The 21,270-nt window shown below is 43.8% G+C and overlaps 1 protein-coding gene across 1 annotated transcript; it reads left to right on the top strand.

Annotated features, from left to right (window-relative positions):
* The first annotated feature begins 216 nt into the window (after nucleotides 1–216).
* FAM83F (family with sequence similarity 83 member F) lies at nucleotides 217–20,878 on the top strand. Its single transcript, XM_015629521.3, has 5 exons — nucleotides 217–854; nucleotides 4,510–4,677; nucleotides 11,011–11,132; nucleotides 11,703–12,415; nucleotides 17,158–20,878. Exons 1-5 carry the CDS (start codon nucleotides 399–401, stop codon nucleotides 17,220–17,222), a joined length of 1,524 nt encoding a protein of 507 aa, XP_015485007.1. The 5' UTR covers nucleotides 217–398; the 3' UTR covers nucleotides 17,223–20,878.
* The last annotated feature ends 392 nt before the right edge of the window (nucleotides 20,879–21,270 follow it).

Raw genomic sequence — 21,270 nt, 5'->3', positions numbered from 1 at the left:
GGTATTCCCCCAAAGACACGGGTTTCCCAATTCAATGCACCGAGTTCACTCCTAGGCTACAATTTCACAAGTTAGCTGAAGATTTCTAACCCACATCCCTCGAAGCTGGTTTAGGCCTCCACGTAACCAGTCTCTTCCCTTTTTTCTTACATGGCATCCTCCATCTCTTAGGTCAGGTTGTTTCTCCTTTTCGCAGACACTGTTCTCCCCGCAGCTCGGGCGGCGCAGGGGTCTGGCGGAGGGGCAGGGCGGCGGGGACAGCCGTGTCCCCAGGGCCCGGGGGAGCGGCCGCCCCACCCGTCGGGGCGGGCTCGGGCAGGCCAGGTGAGGCGGTCCCGGCCCTGCCTCTCCCTCCTGCCCTCGCTGCCGGCCGGCGCTGCGCTGGGGCTGCCGGCGGCATGGCGGAGTCCCAGGTGCTGCTGCTGGACGAGCTGCACGTCAACGAGAAGGTGACGGAGGCCCAGGCTCGCTTCTACTACAGCGAGGAGCAGCGCCGAGCCCTGGAGGCGCTGGTGACCCGCGGCGAGGCCGCGTACCGGGAGGCGCTGAGGAAGGAGCAGCTCCGCGATTTCCTCTCCGGCCGGGAGCTGCAGGACCTGCGGGGCGGCTGGCGGGGCTACGACGACCCCCGGGAGGGCGGCAAGGTGGCGCGGGGGCCCGGCGGCGAGACGCTCTCGCTGGCCTACTGGCCCGAGTGCTCGGACACCGAGGTGCCCCCGCTGGACTTGGGCTGGACCGACAAGACCTTCTACCGCGGCATCAGCCGGGTGTCCCTCTTCACGCACCCGCGCAAGGAGGAGAGCGCGCCGCACCTGAAGGAGGTGGTGCGGGAGATGATCCAGCAGGCGCAGAAGGTACGGCCCGACCCTCGACGGGCCGGCCCTGCCCGCCCTCAGCCGGGCCAAGGGTCTGCCTCGGGGCACGGGGTGGAAGGTGGGCGAGAGCCGGGCTGCCCTCGCTCCAAAGCAGGAGCCGTGCAATGCTTGAGCTTTCCCTGCGCCTTGCTGCCAGCCGTGTTGCGCTTTGCCAAAGCTGATGCCCGTGATGGGGTTAAACCTCTGCACACCCCCGCCACCTCCCCTCTGCTGGGGTTCTGTACCCCTGGTTCGCGTTGCCCTGCCCCGGCCTCATTCCCGGGTTCACAGGAGTACAGGTGATGATGCTGTTACAGCCACCCCTACCTGTTGTGTGCAGGTATCTCTAGTTAAAGACAGGGCAGCGTGTTCGCTTACTGGATGGTGTTTTTTTGGGGTTTATTTTTTGTGGTCTCAACACCGTCCAGCCTGAACTGCAAGTAGCCAAAGTGCAGACAATACGTGGCTGCTCCTCCCATTTATCTTTCCCTGGAAATGACTGCTGGTGGTGACAGGGCACCTCTGGCAAGGAAGCAAAACCAGTCATGATGCTACAAGAGCTTGCTTTGAACAGGTGGGGGCAATCACGAGGTTTTTCGTCACCCACCCCGGATGTGGGTGAAGTTGCCGGGGAAGACCACCCAGGAAAAGATCCCCGTCAGAGCTGTCACACCCCTTGGGTAAAGGGGGGAACAGCGTAAGAAACTTCATTCCTGCGCGTAGTTTTGTAGCTTTCTGGTTTTTCTGCTTTATATTTCAGCAGTCATTTCCTCCTCCACCTGTTCCCTTCTGCCAGCACACACTATATGCACAACTTTTGCAGACTTGTTCAAACCGAATCTGCCGGGAAACACAGGAAACTTTCCAGAGAGGCATTAATCTGGAGGGTGATCTTCTCAACTCCCTGCTCTCAGAAATTGTGCACACCCTGTAATTCTGTTCAATGAGTGGTGTGCTCAGTCACTTGGTACACTCCGATGTAGTGCAACTTCACCTCCTCTTTTCACTGCTACAAAGGCTTCTATAGACCATTCAAGAACTGGGAAAGTTTGTTTCTTTCAATAGCTGTGCCTGGCACCTAGAAATAATTAATTCCTTTGTAGATTTTTATTTTTTCAGTGACTGGACAAACTGTGCCCCTCCCAGCCCGAAGCTGGTTTCATGTTTAACAGCCATTTGAGTGTTTAATGGTCCATTTCATAGATAACTATGCCTATTGTGTTCAGCTGAGCTGGCCCTGGCAAAAAAAAAAAAAAAAAAAAAAGTCTCCAGGTAGCAGCTTTTTAATCAGCAAATGAGAGTGGGGGTTTGTTTGGTTTGTTTTTTCTGAGGGGGGTCTAAGCAGATACTGGTAATATGTGGCACATGTCTGTGGGTGGCTTATCATCAATATTTTACAAATATATGTTAATTAAGCTACCTTGCTGCAATGAGATTAGCAAGCATCAACTTGCCAATCTTAAAATTCCTATGAAGAGCTGGGCACACCTATGGGCCCTACAGATAAGTTTATTATCTGTAGGATAGGAAAAGAAATGGGGAAAACCTCTTGCAGGGGTAGACACTCATGCTCTGACTTGCTGTGCTTGAGAACGCTCATGGGTGATCTTGACAGATCACCAGCTATGACAGGGCTTTGAGATGGCAAACACAACAACAGGCATTGCCCATGGGAAGTTTTGACTGATGTTCTCAATGGTCCCCGCTCTTGGAAAGCAGCCTGAACTGACCTAGGGCCCCACAGCCTGGAGGGAACCATCCCTTCACATTGCAAAGCCAGTACTAACAATGGTTTGTCCAGGACAGGGTGTAATTTCTGCAGCCATTAGACTCATTGCAAATGAAGGGAATGGAGACAAAAGAAGTTCGTGCTTCTGCTATCCATTCCTTATGTGGATGTTCTTACTACAAATGAATATTATTTATCATCCTTTCATTCTCCTAAATAGTTCATCCATACCACTGTGTGTGGGGGGAGAGGGAGCATAGTGGCCTGAGTTAATGCATGAACTGTTCATGCCTTAAATTATTATTTACCTGTATATGGAGTTGTTCAGAGACAAAGTGGCACAAGTTCACTGTATTTTAATTTTCAGAGGTTCTGGTAACATTCCCTGCATCCTGCTGGGAAGGGAAAACCAAGGCAGGACCTGAAATCCTGCCTAGTAGAAGTCACTGTGAGAATTAGTATGATGTAGCTCCAGCACAGTTCACCTGTATCAGGAGCTCACATGTTAATGATGAGCATAAATACAATGTCAGCTCTTTTTTCTTTCTCTTACAAAGGGAAGCTGGTGTAAGCACTGTTGACAGAAGGAGCCTGACAGGGCAGAAGTGTTGGTTGTTGTTGGCTGTACAAGCGGAGACTCAGCAGAGATTCTGCAGATGCAGTGGGGGATGTTTACTGTGGCATCACTTTCCCAAAAGTGTTCCCATTTGTTCAAGGGCATTTTTCACAGGAAAGAGGTCTCTGGGGAGAATTATTCCCCCTTCCTTAGGGGGCTCCTGGAAGAGAGCTGCACCTCTTCCAAGCATCAAGTGAAAAAAATCCTACTGTGTGATTCAGTATTTAGCACCATTCACACCTGTATATGCCATCCTCAGCCCAGATGGGCTTTTTACTGTGATCCCCAGCACCTGGGAAATTAAAATTTAGGTAACTCTATTCCCAGCATACTGTCAGCATGGCAGCTCTGACATGGCACACTGATGTTATGCTGAGGGACGAGAAAAACAGCAGTTTCCTCCATTGGTAACCTTTAAAATGTTGGGAAGAATAACTCAGGCAGAAAAATTAATTGTTATCTCTAGTGGTGTAAAAGATACATGTCTTGACTTTCTCTCCCTTTCTGTAAGATCAGCATTAAAGTTACCCATAACCTTCTTGGTTTTCTTGTTACTCATCCTATAAATGTTCAGACTTGTCTCTCACGTCAGTGAAACCTTTTGTTTTTATGTAAAATCTATGCCTGGAAAAAAGGATTAGTTTTATACCACAAAAACAGTACATGCGAAGAGAGGGAATGATCATTTTGCCTCCGAATCTTGAATACACTCTGGTCCCTTCCTGAGAAATATGAGGTGTTTATGTTTGAGCTCTATAAATCATTCCTTGGGAAGCCAGCCCTGAGAGCAGACTTTTCATGGGGATTTGTGGAAAAAAAAGTAAAATAGAATTCTTGTTGTCTGCACTATGCATCGTGGCTGGGGATGCAGGCCTTGATTCCTCTGCACATTCATTCTTCCATTAGACACCTTCAACTTAAGTGTTAAAATTGTGTTTTCAGTCTTTCTTTTCAGTCTATTTTCAGCGTTCTTCTTCATTTAAGTGAATCCTTACAGAGACAATGGAAATTTCTCAATACAGAGAAAAAATTTGGTACTTGGCTTTGGCATTCATCAGGCTGCTAAAATAAGTAATTTTCATCCAGAAGGAGAACTCTCATAGACATATACTAATTTCCTTCCAAACTGCAGCAGTTAACCCAGAAAATTACAATTACTGGTAGTCCTTGGGCATGTACTTCCCTGTACTTTTGTCTCCCTGTGGGCTTCTCCTCCACTATCTGGTATCAGTGCTCTCCTTTATTTTGGGACAGGCCTTCCTTTCAGTCCCTAATATTCAGTTGTCTGTCTACCATCTTCTTGTTTCCAGATTATTGCAGTGGTCATGGATGTGTTTACGGACCGGGACATCTTCCGCGATATTGTTGATGCAGCGTATAAGCGCTGGATCCCAGTCTATATAATCCTAGATGAGGAGGGAGTGAAGCTCTTCCTGGAAATGTGCAGATGCCTTGACCTCGGTGACTTGCAGATCCGGGTAAGATATTCAGTACTGACCCATTATCTCCTGCAGGTCAATGGCCTTTTGCAGCTGTAATGAATCTTGGGACTTGTTCGGGCCGGGAAACACATCCCTTCTTCCCTACAAGTCATAACACAGCACTTAGAGAGGGTTGATGGAACACAGAGGGACAACAGAATGTCTTGATAGTACAGAAGGAAAGAAAAAGGAAAGATTTGGACTTTTTTGCCTTTCACCCAAGACAGGGATCTGTGTAGTTTCTTGGCCCTTGTAACCTAAAAATTCCTGTTTGGGGAGAAAATTATCAGAGAAAATTCCTATAGGTATTCTATGTGAGGATTCAATCTGGAGTCCCAAGTAGTTCTTTGAGTTGTCTGCATGGTTGCCTCTTACAGCACACATACACTCTGTGAAATCAAGATTTTTCTATCTAGCAGTGATCATCTGAGAGTGAATGAGCTTGTAGTCCTCCTCTGCAGGAGAATTTAAGGGATTGAGGGCCAAAGGTGCTGCCCAGTCCCATACCAGAGTGCCTTCATGCAGTGCATGCAGCACAGCAGAGTAGTCAGTCTATCTTTGTGGGCAGAAGCAGCCTCGGAGGATCTCACTCCATTACATACAGACTGAAATCCTTTGTGTTTCTTGTTAGTATTGTATTCCTTCCTTTTTTCTCCCCCATCTTTTTAGTCACCATTGCTACTACAGACTTGTTCTGAATACTGAAAAAAATTTCTAGGTTGGAAACAACCTATGGGATGCCAGACTCACCCCTCTTTGTAATCCAACTGTTCTGAGCAGCAGCAGGGGAAAAAGTGCTTTTTGCCTGGAGGAAGGGTGGATTTTCCATAAACACGCAATTAATAGTTAAAAAACCCCAAAACACAACCAAAACTCAAGAAGCTCTGAAGATTATAGAGTCTTATATTAATCATATTAGGAGAACAATCTTAAATCTGTATGAAAATTACCTGCATGTATCTTTAACAGTGCTCCTGTGAGCTACCACTCTGCTCTGTGTTTCCTCAAAAAAGACATCCAGCTGAGAAGTTTTCTCATCTTTCTCCAAAACAGTGATGGAAGGTCCTTCCCTCTGGTGTCTTTGAAAGTAAGACACAGACCTCATTACAACAGATGTTGTAATGTTTCATGTGCCAGAGATATTGTGTGTCCTAGGCTTGTGTCTCTTTGGTACATAGCTGTGAAATCACAGCAGTAGTTCCATTTGCTCTAGTACCAGTTTCCCAGTACTTTTCTCATCATATCATCAGGTACAGGAATGATGTCTTAAGTGCTACAACATTTTAACTCCTGGACAGAGTGAATGAAAAGATGTCCTGGCATTTTAGGAAGAGTTGTGTTGCTGTTGGAGAGGCGAGTTCCTTTCAGTCTGTCTTTTCTGTCTCTAAACAGTAAGCGGTCCCCTTCTACTCTTCCTCTTATCCTTCTCCACAGGTATCTACAAAGACTTGACACTCCTAAACCAGTGATCACAGTGATGTGCTACACCAGTGCCTAGGTCCTGCAGCAGTCTAGTTGTATGGCTCTCACCAAGGAGGTGCCGTTTGAACTGATGCAATCAAAAGAAGGAGAAAACTTTTCTGTGTCTCTTCTGTGATTCCCTTCTTTCATGGCAGCCCATGCTATGCTTTTTTTTTAGACTTCTTCAGCTAAAAATAATACAAGCTGAGAAGTCCACTGAGAAGAAATTTTTAACACCTTTTGACCTAGTTGTTCACTATCCTGCAGAGCTTCAGCCCACAGATTGCTGTCCTTCAAATTTTCCCCCTCTTTTCCCAGGTATCTCAAACTGGATCTTAAATTCCCCTGAAGGTTGTTATCTTTCTTTTCCAGTTATCTTTCTTTTAAACCAGTTTCCAGGCTTTTGTTAGTCTTGTTAAGGTCAGTGCAGGTAATTCCTGTATATGGTTCTATAGAATGACCAGGGAGATTCTTCATGGGATGGGGAAAAAAGTCCTTAGCCTCTCAATGAAGATGTTCCTTAGTATCCCACCCACAGCTGCCTTGGATGTGCCTATGCTGCTGCTTGGGTCTGTGTAGCAGAAACCATCATGCAGGAATTTCCCTGGTAACAGGTTTTGGATACCCAAGGAAGCTCCAGCAAGGTTAAGGTTTCCTGTTGAGGACTCTCCCCAGCCCTTCCTCTTTGATGCAACATGCCAAGGGTTGAAGATCCAGATTTAAAGCAAGAAAGAAAGCTGGTCCTCCAGTCTTGTTCAAGCAGAATCATTGTGTCCTGAATTGTTTGACCACAGAGGATATTGAAATTGCTGAGTTAACTCTATCATTCACCCATTTCTTACCTACCAGTCTTTCTCCTGACATCTGCTTTGATGTCTGAGTTTCTTCTACAGATTTTTAGCAACAGGGAAAATGTTACCTCCTTTTTGAATAAACATTTTGCTTTATTCTAGAAGGTTTTCACCAGACAGTTTGCCAGCAAAGGAATTGCATACTCTTCTTTCCTGCTCTTCGGCCCACCTTTCCTTTGGAATCCTTGTGCAAGGTACAGAGGATGGCTTTTTTCTCAGGAAGTGTGCAGACACGTGAAATACAACTTTTAATGTTTAGAGGCAAGTTCTGATCCAAGGGGGGAGAGAGATGATGCACTACCATGAGCTGCAGGGTCACACTGTTTATTCTGTCACCACCAGATACTCATTTTGTTCTGCATTCGCTGCCCTTTTAGACCTATTGCCCTGTTCGTCCAACACAAAATGAGTACTTCAACAGTCCTAATATGGGGAGATTTACTGTTAACACTGTGTTTTGCCCTTTGTCTGTGTACAAAGATGGACATTTTCACAAAATTCCTGGCTATTATATTATTTTTGTAGAGATGGCAAGGCATCATGACCTGCTGACAGTCTCATGGCAGGGAAACTACTTTCCCTCCATTTGTAAGGTAGAATCAGGAGGTAAGACGACAGTACCTCACCCTACAAAATGTAAAAATTCTCAACCAACTCCAAGCATGAAATGAGAAACCCTCAATTTTTGTCTGAAGGCCAGAGTTCACCAGAAACGTGTTTAAATTCAATCATCAGAACATTCATGGGTTGTTCATAAGAGCATGTCTTGTATGTGTGAGTCATACGGTTTCCTGAGCCTACAGGACATGGTTTGTCAGATTTCTGTTATGTTTGACACAAGAGTATTCTTTGGAGATCACAGTGAATCAGAGATCTCATATACACAAAATTCATAGCCCCTCAGAAATTCCTCTTTTTGCAGGATCTGAGGGTGAATGTTCTCACCACTTTTTATAAGTGTTTTTTGTCTTCCTGTTTCTGTTAACCCTAACCACAGTAACAGACACTCCTGCCCAAAGAAGAGAGTTCTCCTAAGAGCTCCAAGCAAGCCCAGGGAATGACTTATCTGCAGGAAGTTTGCTTTCACGTTAATTGTTACATCCCTTTTCCCAACACGTAAGAAGTTTCTCCTTTCACTTCAGACTGTCTAAAAAGCTTCTGCCGAAGAAACTTTAGGAATTTCATTTCAGTATTTTATATTTTTTGTCATTGATTCTTACCTGAGATGAGGGAGGAGTGGAATGTGATGTGAAGCAGTGCTGTTGGTTTTTTAATGGTCTGCTAGAGTGTTCTCTTAGACTATTTGTGACCTTCTGAGAATGGAAGCTTGTAAGGCTCTCTTTTCATAAAGACACAGGTAGATAATATTCAGTAATGATCTTGGCAGGCCATGTCCCAGCTAGCTGCATTCCATCCTGTTCTACATGAATACTTGCAAGTTACACTGTTTTGTCAATAACCATGCCTTTTCCAAAACTGTCCAGGGCAAACAGAGGATTTCCCAGTTCTAAGAGAGAAGGTACACATAGGATTCTCTGGTAGAAGCAGCTACACCATCTCCCTTCAGGGTCTGTGTTGTGTGTCCCCCTACTCAGCCCCAGTTTGTAAGCACTACAGCCTAGATCTGTCAAGTCATTCACAGCATTACTCACTTTCTAAATTGGGTCTAATTTAGCTTTCTGTGGATTCAGAGTGAGGTTTAAAAGTGTCACAATAAAGCAAGGAATTACTATTTGTATTAGGATGCTCTGTCAGGCTTGACTGTTGCCAGTCATATTAAGTTGTAGCCAGGGAGATGTTAGTCACTGTTTGTGATGAGGAGTGGTGCAAGTCTGTGGAAAGGAAATATGGAAATTTAATGCAGACTGAATCTCCCATAAGCCAGGTTATGACAAAATAAACCTTAAGCAGACTTCTGCAACAATACAGTTCTGGAGGTGTCACTACTCTCTGGTGAGTTAACTGGTCCTCTACTCAAAATATTTGTTACTACTGTAACTCTAGTCCCCCCTGAAAATGCCTGCAATCTTATCTTGTTTATATTTGTCTTTTCTCTTTTGTTATTGTGCAGTCTTTGGTACATGAACCCAGGCTTGTTCTTTCTCTGTACAGCTTGACTTAGCAGTCTGCAAATCCTCTGAGATCCTTCAAGGCAGAAAATACTATACAAATAACCTGTTAAGTGACTTGATGTTTATGTGACTTTGTGCTTGTTTTCTGCATTTCAAGATGTATTAATGCACTCCTGTATGTACTTTATTCAAGGAGATTTATGTGCTCAGCTGTTCAGTGCCATCCCCTCTGCACCCTTCTAAGTGTTACGTACACCTCAGTTACTGCAGAAATTCAAGTGTGCTTTCTTTCCACCAAAAGAAGGTGATAGAACATTCAAACACAGTAAGATCCACATTTGTTATATGCTGGGAAACTTTCTGCTCACACAGACTAATACTTCTTGATTCACAGGAGTACATATCAGAGTCTGAGCTGTTGACTGATTTCTTGTCTTGCACAGTCAGCATACCATGATTTGGAAAATCCCACATCCAACATCAATCAGCAAGGAAAAAAAAAATATTTCAGGTGATCAGCCAGCCAGATTCAAATGTTATTTTAACTACTGGAAAGGGCACCCTTTCTCCTGTGTTCTACCCAACCTGCCTTCAGCATCCCACACATATGACTCACTGCTAGGCCTTGGGCAAACCACTTCATCTTTTTCTGTCTTAGGCTCCTCATCTTTAAAACAGGGTAATAATACTTTCAGCAGTGTTGGGAGCATTAATTAGCTTGTGCCCACACAGGACTCCAGACAGATCAAGCAACAGCTGAGTGCAAAACAGTACTATCATCAGTTACTGTTAGTCAGAATTTGTATTTCCACTGCTGTATTCTGAGGCGGGGGGGGAGAATAGGAGTGGATTCAAAAGGCAGGAGTTATATTCAGAAAAACAGATTTTGAAAGAAATCTGCATTCTTATAATCACTCATTCCTGCATGCTGATTTCTACAGCCTATCAATATTTAAGCTGTCACTGAGGTTTCTAGTAATAGGACTTAGCTCTTTGTGGAATCTGAGGCTGTGTTAGCATTAGCCAAATCCTCCTGATTCTTCTGCTCTGCAGAAGGGGAAGAATGAAACAAAGGTGAATGGACTTTCCCAGAACATCACAGGGAATAGTATCAGAACTGCAATTATGCCTGGGACTATCTGACTCCCAGCCCTGGATTTATGACTCCAGTTCACAGTGCATTTTAGCTTTTCATTCTTAAGGAATCCTTACATAAAAAGATGGTGGAATGAAGAAAATTGTCTAGATTTGTGTGTCAGAGTGACAAGATAATTTGCTCCAAACTTATACTGACATTCAATGTTTTTGGGTTTGGGGCGTGGGGGAATGTTTCCTGTTGGGCACTTTGGCAGTTCAGCTTTGTGCAGCCAGGACCCATGAGCAGAGTAACACTCAGTCCAATGTGCAAATATATCCTTATAGTAGGCACAGGTCTATTGTTGAAAATCCTGTAACCTTAACTTTGTGGTTTTTCTATGTCTGGTAGTGTTTTGTTTTATTACTTGTAGGTTAGCTGACCAAAGGGTGTGAGAAGTGAGGTTTGGGGAAGAGGTATTATTTTTCTAACTACTTCCATTCATTTTATGAAAAGATTCTTCCTCGTCTTCAGAAATTCTTCTTCACTGATCTATTAAGGACATTAGTAGAGACACTTATCTGACAGCATTGTCTTGCCAGTGGCTCAAGTGAATAGCTGAAGGCAGCAGGGAGGGTTTTGATGATGCTGACCCCTTGGACAGTTATAAACTGATGGGTAGACAGGGGATGATGACAGGACTTACAGCACTGTGCTTTCCTTCTGCAGCCCTTCTGGTGGCTGATACAAAATGAGTTGTAGTCCCAGAAGTAGTGAGATAATGTGAGTGACATCTGAAGACTTGGAGCTGGCAATTATCTAATTTTCTGCTCTATTTATTGTGACATTTTGTCTTTCACCTCCCTGTTAGAATATCCGCATACGCTCTGTGACAGGAGTTGGGTTCTACATGCCATCAGGGAAGATCAGAGGCACACTGGCATCCCGATTCCTGATGGTGGATGGTGAGAAGGTGGCCACTGGATCATACAGGTGGGTTACTCTTGCTTAAGGTATTAAGGCATTTATTTAAATGGTCATGACTTTGCTTGAGAGTCTTCTTCATATGTCATCCCCCTTCTATCCCAGCTTCTGTAATCTGTGTGCATCTGTATAAACTGGAGTGGGACAACAGAGAAGGTGGCATAGATCCCTTCTCAGAGAATGGAATATACCCATGCTGTCAGACCACTTCAGAGGGCTAGAGACAGATCCACACCTCATCAGGAAGGGGTCTGCAAGGACTCCCCACCAGTCTCTGTACTCAGTTCTCATCAGTGAGGTTTTCAATCCGGAGACTTTTCCTATTGATGCAGTGCTGCTTTTTTAAAAGGGTAAACTGTCCTTCAGAGTTTTGGGGCCTTTTCTTCCAAATCTGGTCTACGTGTCTAAAGAAGAACAATAATGTGTCATGTATCTACTGGGGCTCATCTGGCCAAGGATATAAGGACAAATGGCACAATGCTACATACTCACTCCCATGTAGTGCCTTAGGTTTTGTTAGGTGGGCTGGGTCAATTATGCACCCCAAAATCTAATGTTGGTTCTGTTTCCTCCTCCTAGTTTCACATGGACTTCATCCCACATTGACAGAAACATCCTGCTAGTCTTGACAGGACAGCACGTGGAGATGTTTGACATTGAGTTTCGTGAGCTCTACGCCATCTCAGAGGAAGTTAATTTGTACAAGGAACTGGGTATTGCTAACCCATTCCTCCATGGAATTGGGAAGCCAGGCTTTCATTCCTCCACCGTGGCTCGGAAGTTCATTAACCCAAAGTATGGTTTAGTAGCAGGGGCAACCCGTGGTGATATGATGCTCTGGGCTTCACGGCACAGGCAAGACAATCAGGGAAACATGGAGAAAGAGGAAACAAGTGAGTCAAAGAAACGGTTAAATCAGTTCCTGAATGACTTAGTCACATTGGAGCAAGTCTTCCCAGAAATAGATCCACCTCTGGAGAACTTGAACAAGCTGAATCGGAGCCCCCAGAAACTGTTGTCCCGGCTCCACATGGACCTGAAAAATAAATCCAAATCCAGAGAGTCTATTCGTGACATAAAGAAAGAAGATGCACAGACCAATGCAAAGCAAGGAAAAAGGTTTGCCAGTGGGCTTTTCAGTCGCAAGGCCAAGCGGTCTCCAGGGTCAAGCATTGAGGCCAATTCTTTTGCGAGTGAAGGACATTCAGGAGAAGACCTTGGGAACATGAAACTGGAGTATGAGAGGCTCAGCATTGGCCATGCTAGTGTTCGGAGCACTGGAGGCAACTCAGGTAAAACCTTCTCCCAGCATACTCTGCTTTCTGTGTCCCTTGTTCTGAGCTTTGCTGATGATTGATGTAAGCATACCCACTATAGGCACTTGTGAGTAGATCCTCTTATTTCCTCTGAATCAAAATGGGCAAGATGAAAAGGTAGAAGTTTTATCAAAAGATACAGGCCATTTAAGTTGAAAGCAGTTTGATGGCAGTCTTTCTGTAAAGTTGGTACTTCTCATGTGGATGTTGTTCATACTTCTGAGCAACAAAGGGAGAGAAAGGTGAACATTGCCTTGTATAAAACAGTGCTCAATTCATGAAGTGCATTTCCCTAACAAACAGCAGCACTGTGTGTATATTGTAGTGGCTAGCAGGCCACAGACAGATTTTCAGTGTAATCCCTCCTTTCCTCATTAGCTTAGGCAGGTGTATTTACTGTGACAAATTCCTGGTGGAGAAGAAAATATGTTTATGTTGAGGTGAGGGCCAAGGAGTGGAGGAAGGGTGCAAGTCTTTTTAATTTGCTCCTTTACCACCTTCTGAAATGGGGGAGAAGGTCATGAAAATAGAAGCTACAAAGTAGATCACTGGACCTCAATTTTTCTTTCTTAATGTGTGACTGATATTTTCACTAAGTCCTCCCAAGGCTTCAATCAGTTGAAGACACAAATGATAAAAATTTCTAATAGGTTATGGCTTCATAGCTAACTCCCCAACATTTTACATGTTTTGTGTAGTAAATCTTTGGACTATTCAGCCTGATTGTCCTTTCTCTCAGTGAGCTGTGTTGGGTGTCAATACATCCTGCACCATCATGAAAATAAACTAATTGCAAGGAAAAAATTTCTCCTCCACTTGTCTGGCCAGAGACCATTCTGTGCTCTGATGAATGTGAAATGCAGATACAGAGAAACTGAATTCCTTTGCAGCTACCATGATGTGAAACGGAAAGACCAAGAAGAAAAGTGGGGTATTGTGACAGTCAACAACAGTGATTAATTAGGTTCCTGGAAATATTTCTGGCTAAATGAAGGATGGACTCAAAAATGCCAAATGAGCACAAGAGAACTGTAAGACAGCATGGCAAATTTATTGAAGACTGTAGTAGATCCATTTTAGAATCTGCATTTGGCATTTGGGGAGGTAGAAGTGAACCCCGGTCTAAAGAAGTTCTCTCTCCAAGTAAGTCTTGAGCACAGACATTATGTGCTGGGGTGCCCCATTCCTTAAAGCCAGGAAAAATGAGCAAGGACCTGTGGGGAGATGTATGGGCATTTCCACTCCGTGGGAATGGACCTGAGTGCTTGCACTACCCTCTAGTGACAGAAGGAGAGAATTGTGTCATCTCTGATTCATAGTACTTTGAAATATCAGATTCTCGCTGTTTTAAAGCGGCCAGCCTGGCTGCTTTAAATGTCTTGATGAACTCAGGCCCAGCTTACTGCACGAGAGGTTGATGTCTTTGGTGGGACAGTGGGGCTGCGCCCTGCTGGGGCATTGCACCATCCGGGCAGCAGGGTTGTCTCTGTTCCTCCTGACACAGTGGATCTGTGCCAGACAGTCTGATACTTGGTCTAGACCATTTCCACAAGACATTACCATGCTATTATGTTCACATTTTATTTATTGCTGCTGTTACTTCCTGCAGACTGCCAACTCTTTCAATAAGGGGGAAGAAGAATTGAGAGCAGGTCCAGGGAAGGCGCTGAGGTCCAGCACACCAGTCTTCCCCCTGTGCTTTTTCTGACCTGATAAACCTTTCCAGTGAGTCCTTGCTAGTATTTTTGGTTTATGCAAATTGAGAATGCCTGTTCATGGTGACAGTGGGAGACTCCGCAGCTTTTGAAGTATGGTGTAGGTAGACTTTGGCCATCTGGTGTCATCAAAGGCTGGAGGAAGATCATGGATTGTGTGTTGCTTTTGAATTAAATCACTATTCTTGAGAGAAAACTTCTCTAGTCTAATAGTCCCAAAGTGGCATGTGAACAGAGATGGTAGAGGATACATTAGACAGATGGAGACTCTTGAGGAACAGACAAGGATTTAATAAAAAATTCTTAAACACAGCCATGGAATAGAGTTCCAGCCTCAGTATAAAGATAGGGAGCATTTTGTTCTTAGGTAACTTCAGGGGTGACTCCGTTTTAAAAGTTTAAGTTGTCTTTGAGCAAAGCTAGTAAAAACTGGTGCTGTGATACTCTGGGTGACAGAAAGGAGATAAGAAGTGGAAATGAAGGAGAAGGTACTTGGTATGCAGGCAGGTTAGGATGCAATTACTCAGAGCTTCACAGTTTGAAATAGCTGCCCTTAACTTTTGTAAAGATTAAACGGCACACTTAAGCCCCATGGGCCTGCCTGTGCACACATCCTCCAAAGTCACTATTAATTCTGTAGCACCAGAGAGACACATCCCATCTTGCAAATGCATGAAGAGACCAGATCCACACCTGAGTAGCTCATGGAGTAGTTGAAAGACATTATTCAAGCAGGCTAAAAGTCAGATTGGGTCTTGTAGGAGCAAATGGTGATGAAGAGAATCTGAACTGGTAAGGGAAATTATGAAAGTGTGTGCTGTGATGGAGCCTGAAAATCTGATGCAGTATTTACAGGCTAGAAAAGGATACTTACAAGTCAGAATTTGGGAGTCTGGAAAATACAAGGGCTACAGATTGTAAGTAATGTCCCAAACTAAGTATATGAATTAACACCCTGAGGTGTTGTCCTAGCACATGGAAGTTGCACATCATCTTACAAGGCTTTCTCAAACCACATCATCAAATTAACAGAACCCTTGAATTTCGCTGTTTCCCACTGAGAAACACAAGAGCAGCTCTGAACCTGACCAGAATCTTGTTAATTTTAAGCTGGTGCTGGGCAGACTGTGATCAGCAAAGACAGTGACTTATGTATGCAGTTTCTGGGAAACACTGCAAAGGTCTGAAAGCTGTGTGCCATTAGAAGGCACAGACTTTTTGGTTAGTCTTCTCCCTTGGAAGAAACAAAGTGGGCTTGTTCAGAAGGGTCTGCTGTCCTGAGTTGCTCCATGCATCAACTTCATTCCTCATGAGTGGTGGTTGCAGAATACATACACTTAGTAGAAGGATTTTGTGGTTTAGTTCTGTGTGCTTCTTGCAACAGGAAATGGGATTTATGCTGGGCACTGCAATGGCATTGAAATAGCGGCTTAGGTATCTCCAACATTTTTCAGCAAAAGTGAGATCACAGAAGGGTAGTAACTGGAATTTTCAGCCTCTTTTCTAGAGAGAAAGAGGGAAATGTTATTGGGTACATACAAGGATGGAGGATGTTTGTTCTAACTGTAGTGGGATATGTAGAAGAAGATCAGAAGACAAGAGTGACAAGAATAAAAGGGCTGGGCTTTGAAATTAAGTGGAGAAGCACAGACGTCCTTCAAAATAAACATGAGGGTCTTGAATGTGACAGAGACAGGGAAGGAAAGAGGGGTGGGGAGGAAACAGGAATAATGATAATACTAACATGAGGATGTGTCAGAGGGGGACAGGTAGAATGAAATGCCCCAGGGAGCTGTGGGGAGGAGGCAGTAGCACACAGAGCAGCCACCAGTGAGGACAGGTTGCAGTGCAACCTCCCAGCTTAACATCAAGAAGTTGCAGTGTGGAAGAAAGTGGAGAGAAGGAACGGGAGAGAAGAGAGCTCTTCTCTTCCCAATCACCTACAGATAAGGGCAACACTGATTAAATACCCACAAGCAAGAGAGTGACATTAAAAATTATTCTCTTGAAGCCCAATTCAGAGGCAGTGCTCGGGTTGAATGTTCCCTAAGCTTAGCAAGGCTGAGATTTCTCAGTAGCATGTCACCATGATCTGTGGCAGTTTTCCCTCTCTGTTTTCACTCTGAAAAGGCATCTGGCTCCAAGTGCTTGGGAGATGTACATGTACCTTCCTTCTGTACAAATACATGAGTGAGGCCTGCCCGTGTTCAGAGTGATTCCAAGGCAGCCCCTCTCAGTCCCTGCTGCCCTGGGCTAGAGACATGCAAGCTTTGCTGAGCTCAGAGCACAGATGAGCTCCCTTACTTGCAAAAGCATCAGAACACACTTTAGTACAGTGCTTGAAACAGATATGTCGGGCATCCAGATCAACATCTGTAATGATGGAGACCAGACAGAAGTGCAAGCATTGAAAGGTACAGATACTGGGAGCAGAAGAAATTCATAGAGTAAGCAGTGAAAAGATCTAGGATTATAAAAAATGGAGGCAGCATTCTCTGCCACTTTAGTGAGAGACCTTGAGGCACTGGGATTTGTCTTGCAAAGGCAGTGGTGGAAACACTGGCACTAGAGATATTTGAAACAAAACATGAAAAAACCTCTACTGAGAATGTGTGTGGGTATCAAGTGGATGAGATGACCTTACATTTTTGGGTTGTTTTTTTTCCATACCTCACTCTTTGGAAAACTTCCCACCCAAAGCATGACCAGGTTATTTTTCACTGCCAGCTGGAACCTAATGATACCACTGAATCTGGACTGGGTACAAGACAAAGCCTGAAATACTTCTTGAGTGATTTTCTCTATAATATACTCTGCATTTGCTCTTGTTTTAATGTTTCTTCATTTCACTGCAGTAGAAAAAAAGCTATGAGAGAGTGCAGAATAATATAGGTCTAACACGAGGTGCATAGTAAAAAAAGAGAGCGAAGCATGAGTCCAAACTTTATCCAGGTCTTATTATTTACTTAACATTAACACTACTTTAACTTCTTTTCATTCCAGGTAACCTGAATCCAAACTCCACTATGAGCGATAAAAACAAACAATCAACCTGTGTGTTATCTTGATTGGGAAGGATTGTCTGGAGAACTAAAGACTGAATCACAAGCTGGAACAGTAATTTCTTGATTGATTTTTGAACCTACAGCCATATCCTCATGCAGTGGTCTGTAAAGCCACTGTGGGTCCTGGATGCATCTGGCACCCCCAGCTAAAGCACATTCACTGGGTGATGAGCAGACTTTGGATAGCTGGTCACTTAAATGAGGGTTAGTGATGAATGTATTAGTCCATATGTCTACATGCACACGTATTTTGTATACAAAAACAACTGTGATGACTGGTCTCAGAGCTTGCTCTGTGCCCAGAGAAATGCAGGAGATTTTCTGACTTACTTGTGCTGCTACTTTGGTCTGTCTAGCTACAGACTTGGAATCACTGTGTTGCATTGTTTACTCTACTGTACTGCAAAACTGTATTGATCTGACTGGCTGTAAGGCTGAATCCAATTGAAGTGGCAAATTCTGTGTGAAATAAGGATGTTTACAAATAGCAGAACAATCCTTTGTCCAGAAGGTGTCTTCCTGTAGATTCCTGTTGTCACTTGCCCACACAGAAATGAGTGGTCTGGGAGAAGGGTTTAGCTAACAGTGGCCAACAGAGCATTATCAGAACTGTATCACGTCATAAATGTAGCAGTCGAACAAAGTGATCTAGCAAGAATGTGGTAAAGAGAAAAAATGGAATATAGGGCAATGTTGAACATACAGCTGAGACCAGGTCAGGAGAAGTGCCTGATAAGGGGCCTGGGCAGGATCTGGGAGCAATAACACACACTTCAGTGTCTGTTATGAAATCCTCGATGTTGCTAATTCAGCAATACTTTTACCATTCCTGGAGACTCAGTGATTAAGGATCACGTCTTTGAGGGTTGAAAGGGGAAGCAGAAGAGGCATGCAAGCTTTTCAAATCTCCTTTTTTTTTTTCCTTAAGCTGACCTTTCCAAAATCTAAATCATGCTAAAATGGAGAGCTTTGATCCATAAGAAGCATTGTGTGCAATCAGACCAAAGGCCATCTGATCTGCTCTTCTGCCTCTGAGAATAGCCTGTAACAGATGATCACAGAAGCATAAAATACAAGGCTTGCATATACAGAGGTCTTTCTCTGACACCATTTCAGCAGTCTATGGACTTTATCAGCTTTCTGGCAGTTCCTTCTGGACCTGGCCTTAACAAATATGCTTAGTCTCTTTCTAAAAATCCTTTTTTCACTTTTGGCCTCCAAAGTGTGCTGCGGTAACAAACCCTAAATTCATTGCATGGTACAAAAAAGAACTGTTGTCAGGCTGTTTTAATGGTTTCCTTGATGATTTCCTCATAGCTACTACGGGATCTGACTGGCACTTCTGTCCTCTTGTTCACTATCCCTTTTCCAGTTCTTCTCACTAACAGAGTGGATAAGTTTGTTTTTGTCTCTACAGATTGTTTTTGTCTCTACAGTGGGCAGATTGACATTTCACTCTGCTTTCTTGCCATTTAAATTACATACCCTGCTGTCATAAGTAAATCCTCTTGTGATACCTAAAAAAATATAGGTTCTAGTTATTAGAAGACACCTGAAAACTAACATGCCTATGTGCCAAAAAAAAATAATTTAAACATCAGGAAAAACACAGGTTTTATTTTCTTTCTTTTTCTTTAGAGAAACCATCTGGGTTTTTAGCTGTACAACAAATTCACAGCAAAGGCAGTTGATGCACCCCCAACACAGAAGTAGCTGATCCAAAGACTCTCAGGTGCTAGGTTGCAGTAGAGGTTCTTACACTCAAACAGATGTCTGTAGTTGATGATAAAATGCAATTGATTCACTGATTAATTGCCTTCCCTTGAAGTATATTTAACTTGAATGGCAAGCAGGTCCACTTTACTCTATTTACCCTGCAGAATGTCTTGAGATGCTAAAATACCAAAGGTATTGTGCCCTCTGTTAAACATACTCATCCTCACTCCATGGGTTAAATGCTTGCTACTCCATATAATATTCTATGTAGCCTTCTGGGAATGAGCTGCAGTTTTACAGCTGGGTCTGTCAGCTCATATTATGAGACGTGTTTCATAAAATCGTTCCTGGTAATGGGGAAAAAAAGAGGTGTTGGAAATGACACCACCACTTGCATGTAGAAGTGACTTGATAGCTGAGTTATCCTGTTGGCTTCATGTGTGTAGCTCATGTGCCTAAAGTTACTCACTGTGTTTCCAGGATTGTCAAAAGTGGTTTGATTTTGCCATAATTTGGTTACTCTCTAGACATTTGGGAGACTTTTTGTTTTTCTCTCCTTGTATTTATTTCACTTCGTTGGCAAAGATCAGATATAAATTTATTAGGCTGATGTTGTTCTACTTTTTGTTCTGGTAAGAACAGTGTCATCTGGTGCTTCCTTGTCCTCCCAGGCTTTTAGAATATTTATTTTTTTAATTGTGCAATAGGTTAATTAACTAATTAGCACCATCTTGATATATATGGTCAGGTTTTCCAGGAAGTCCTTTATCTCCCTGTTGCTTCATTTTGGGTGAAGTGACTTAACAAATAGTCCAAGAGGCCGATTTCACTTGCCCCTCCTTTCCTTCTGGCATTAAAGCGTTTTACTTTCTCTTCCCTATGGTGGATGTCAGAGCTCTTCTCTTTAACCTGTCAACTAATAAGATGTCCTCTCCAGAGAATGTCTCTCATCTGTTTGTCTTTGTTGCCTCACCAGTTCCTGAAAGGTAATGTTCACTTGCTTTCAAATTCTTTCCATGGAAGTCAGTCTCATGCCTTGACTCCAGGGGCTAGTAGAATTCCTTAGGCTTATCACGCGCTGCTTAATTACTTAATTTGAGAGAACAAACTTGCTTTTTTGCATGATATAAATCTGCTCCTTAAACTCAGCATGACTCTGAGGATGCACACAGCCTTGTTGATCCAGAGTGGAGGTTTCAGGCTCTGGTGGAACTAGTTCTTCCCTGAAGATAAAATCTGCTGCACTTGGGCTATTTACCTGCTCCTATGGCAACAGAAGTGAATCTGGGTGAGGTGACCACATTTATTTTGACTAGTTTTTGCTAATTGTGGTTCTTGATGAGCGCTAGAAACCTGAGGCTGTGACCTGTAAAATGAACCTCTCCCGCTCTCCAGATAAAATGTGGTTGATGGTGCAGGGGGTCACAGGGGCAAAGAGCAGTGCTTAGGAATTGTGTTGGAAGTCTGCCAGCTGAGGCTGAAGGTACAGCAGTCTTCAAATAAGATGTCCTTTTGTGCTTGCCCGAGATGGCCCTTCATGTAATCAATAGTCACCAACCTTCCGAGGGGGTGGGAAAGATGGGAATTGTTGTGTTGCTACTCAGAAAAGCCAGATTAGCTCTCTTTGGCATCTGTATCCTGACCCTGTACAATCCCAAGAGGACGTTTGTCCTCTGGATCTCACTCCCTCGTTGGCTGATCTGTGTGGAGCACCGTGGGGCCTACAGCTGTGGTCCTGGTTTTGGACAAAGTAAGGAAGCTGGGGCTCACGGCTCTCTCTTTCTGGCCTGCAGTGGTGAGTGGTTCAAAAAGAGCCACTTGGCTGAATGTGTGCCTTCTGTGTTTCTTTTGGTATGTGTTTGTATATTTAATGTATATGTGTCCAGTTAATTATGTGGGAGATCTTTTCTAAGTCAAATAAACTCTTTACTATGTTACATTTAGATACTGTGTTCATGGTGTCACGTGTCATTTCTCTGCTCCAGTTCCTGGGTTGGGGGCATTTTTCTCATTTATTTGTCAAGAACCTGTCTGGATGAGAGCAGGTTTCTGTGTAACTGGTGAACTTCTTTGGTCAATGTTTGGTGGTATTTATTAAAACAAGTGTGGGCAGCTAAGTTCTCCACAAGTACAGTGTTTTGTGGCTTTGAGTACCTTAAGAGAGGCTTATTCATTCCTGCCTACTAACTGCTGGAGTAGGCTGCAGAAGGTGTCCACTTTAGTTGTTTGGGGCTATTTTTTTATTTTTTTATTACTTTGAAGCTGAAATGTATCTTGCTGCAGCTATAAATGCATCTGACAAAGTGCCACCTTGCTTTTCCCTTCCATCTTTCTT

This window comes from Parus major, chromosome 1A, assembly GCF_001522545.3.
Source record: "Parus major isolate Abel chromosome 1A, Parus_major1.1, whole genome shotgun sequence".
NCBI lineage: Eukaryota > Metazoa > Chordata > Aves > Passeriformes > Paridae > Parus > Parus major.
The sequence above is the reverse complement of the archived record's forward strand: the minus strand, read 5'-3'. Positions and strand labels throughout refer to the sequence as shown.

What these genes read in the sequence shown, in the direction of transcription:
- FAM83F (XM_015629521.3), top strand. Translation starts at nt 399, where the DNA reads ATGGCGGAGTCCCAGGTGCTGCTGCTGGACGAGCTGCACGTCAACGAG. An exon ending in TCGGTGACTTGCAGATCCGG is followed by an intron (nt 4,678 to 11,010) that starts GTAAGATATTCA and finishes CCTCCCTGTTAG; the next exon opens with AATATCCGCATACGCTCTGT. An exon ending in GAGCACTGGAGGCAACTCAG is followed by an intron (nt 12,416 to 17,157) that starts GTAAAACCTTCT and finishes TTTTCATTCCAG; the next exon opens with GTAACCTGAATCCAAACTCC.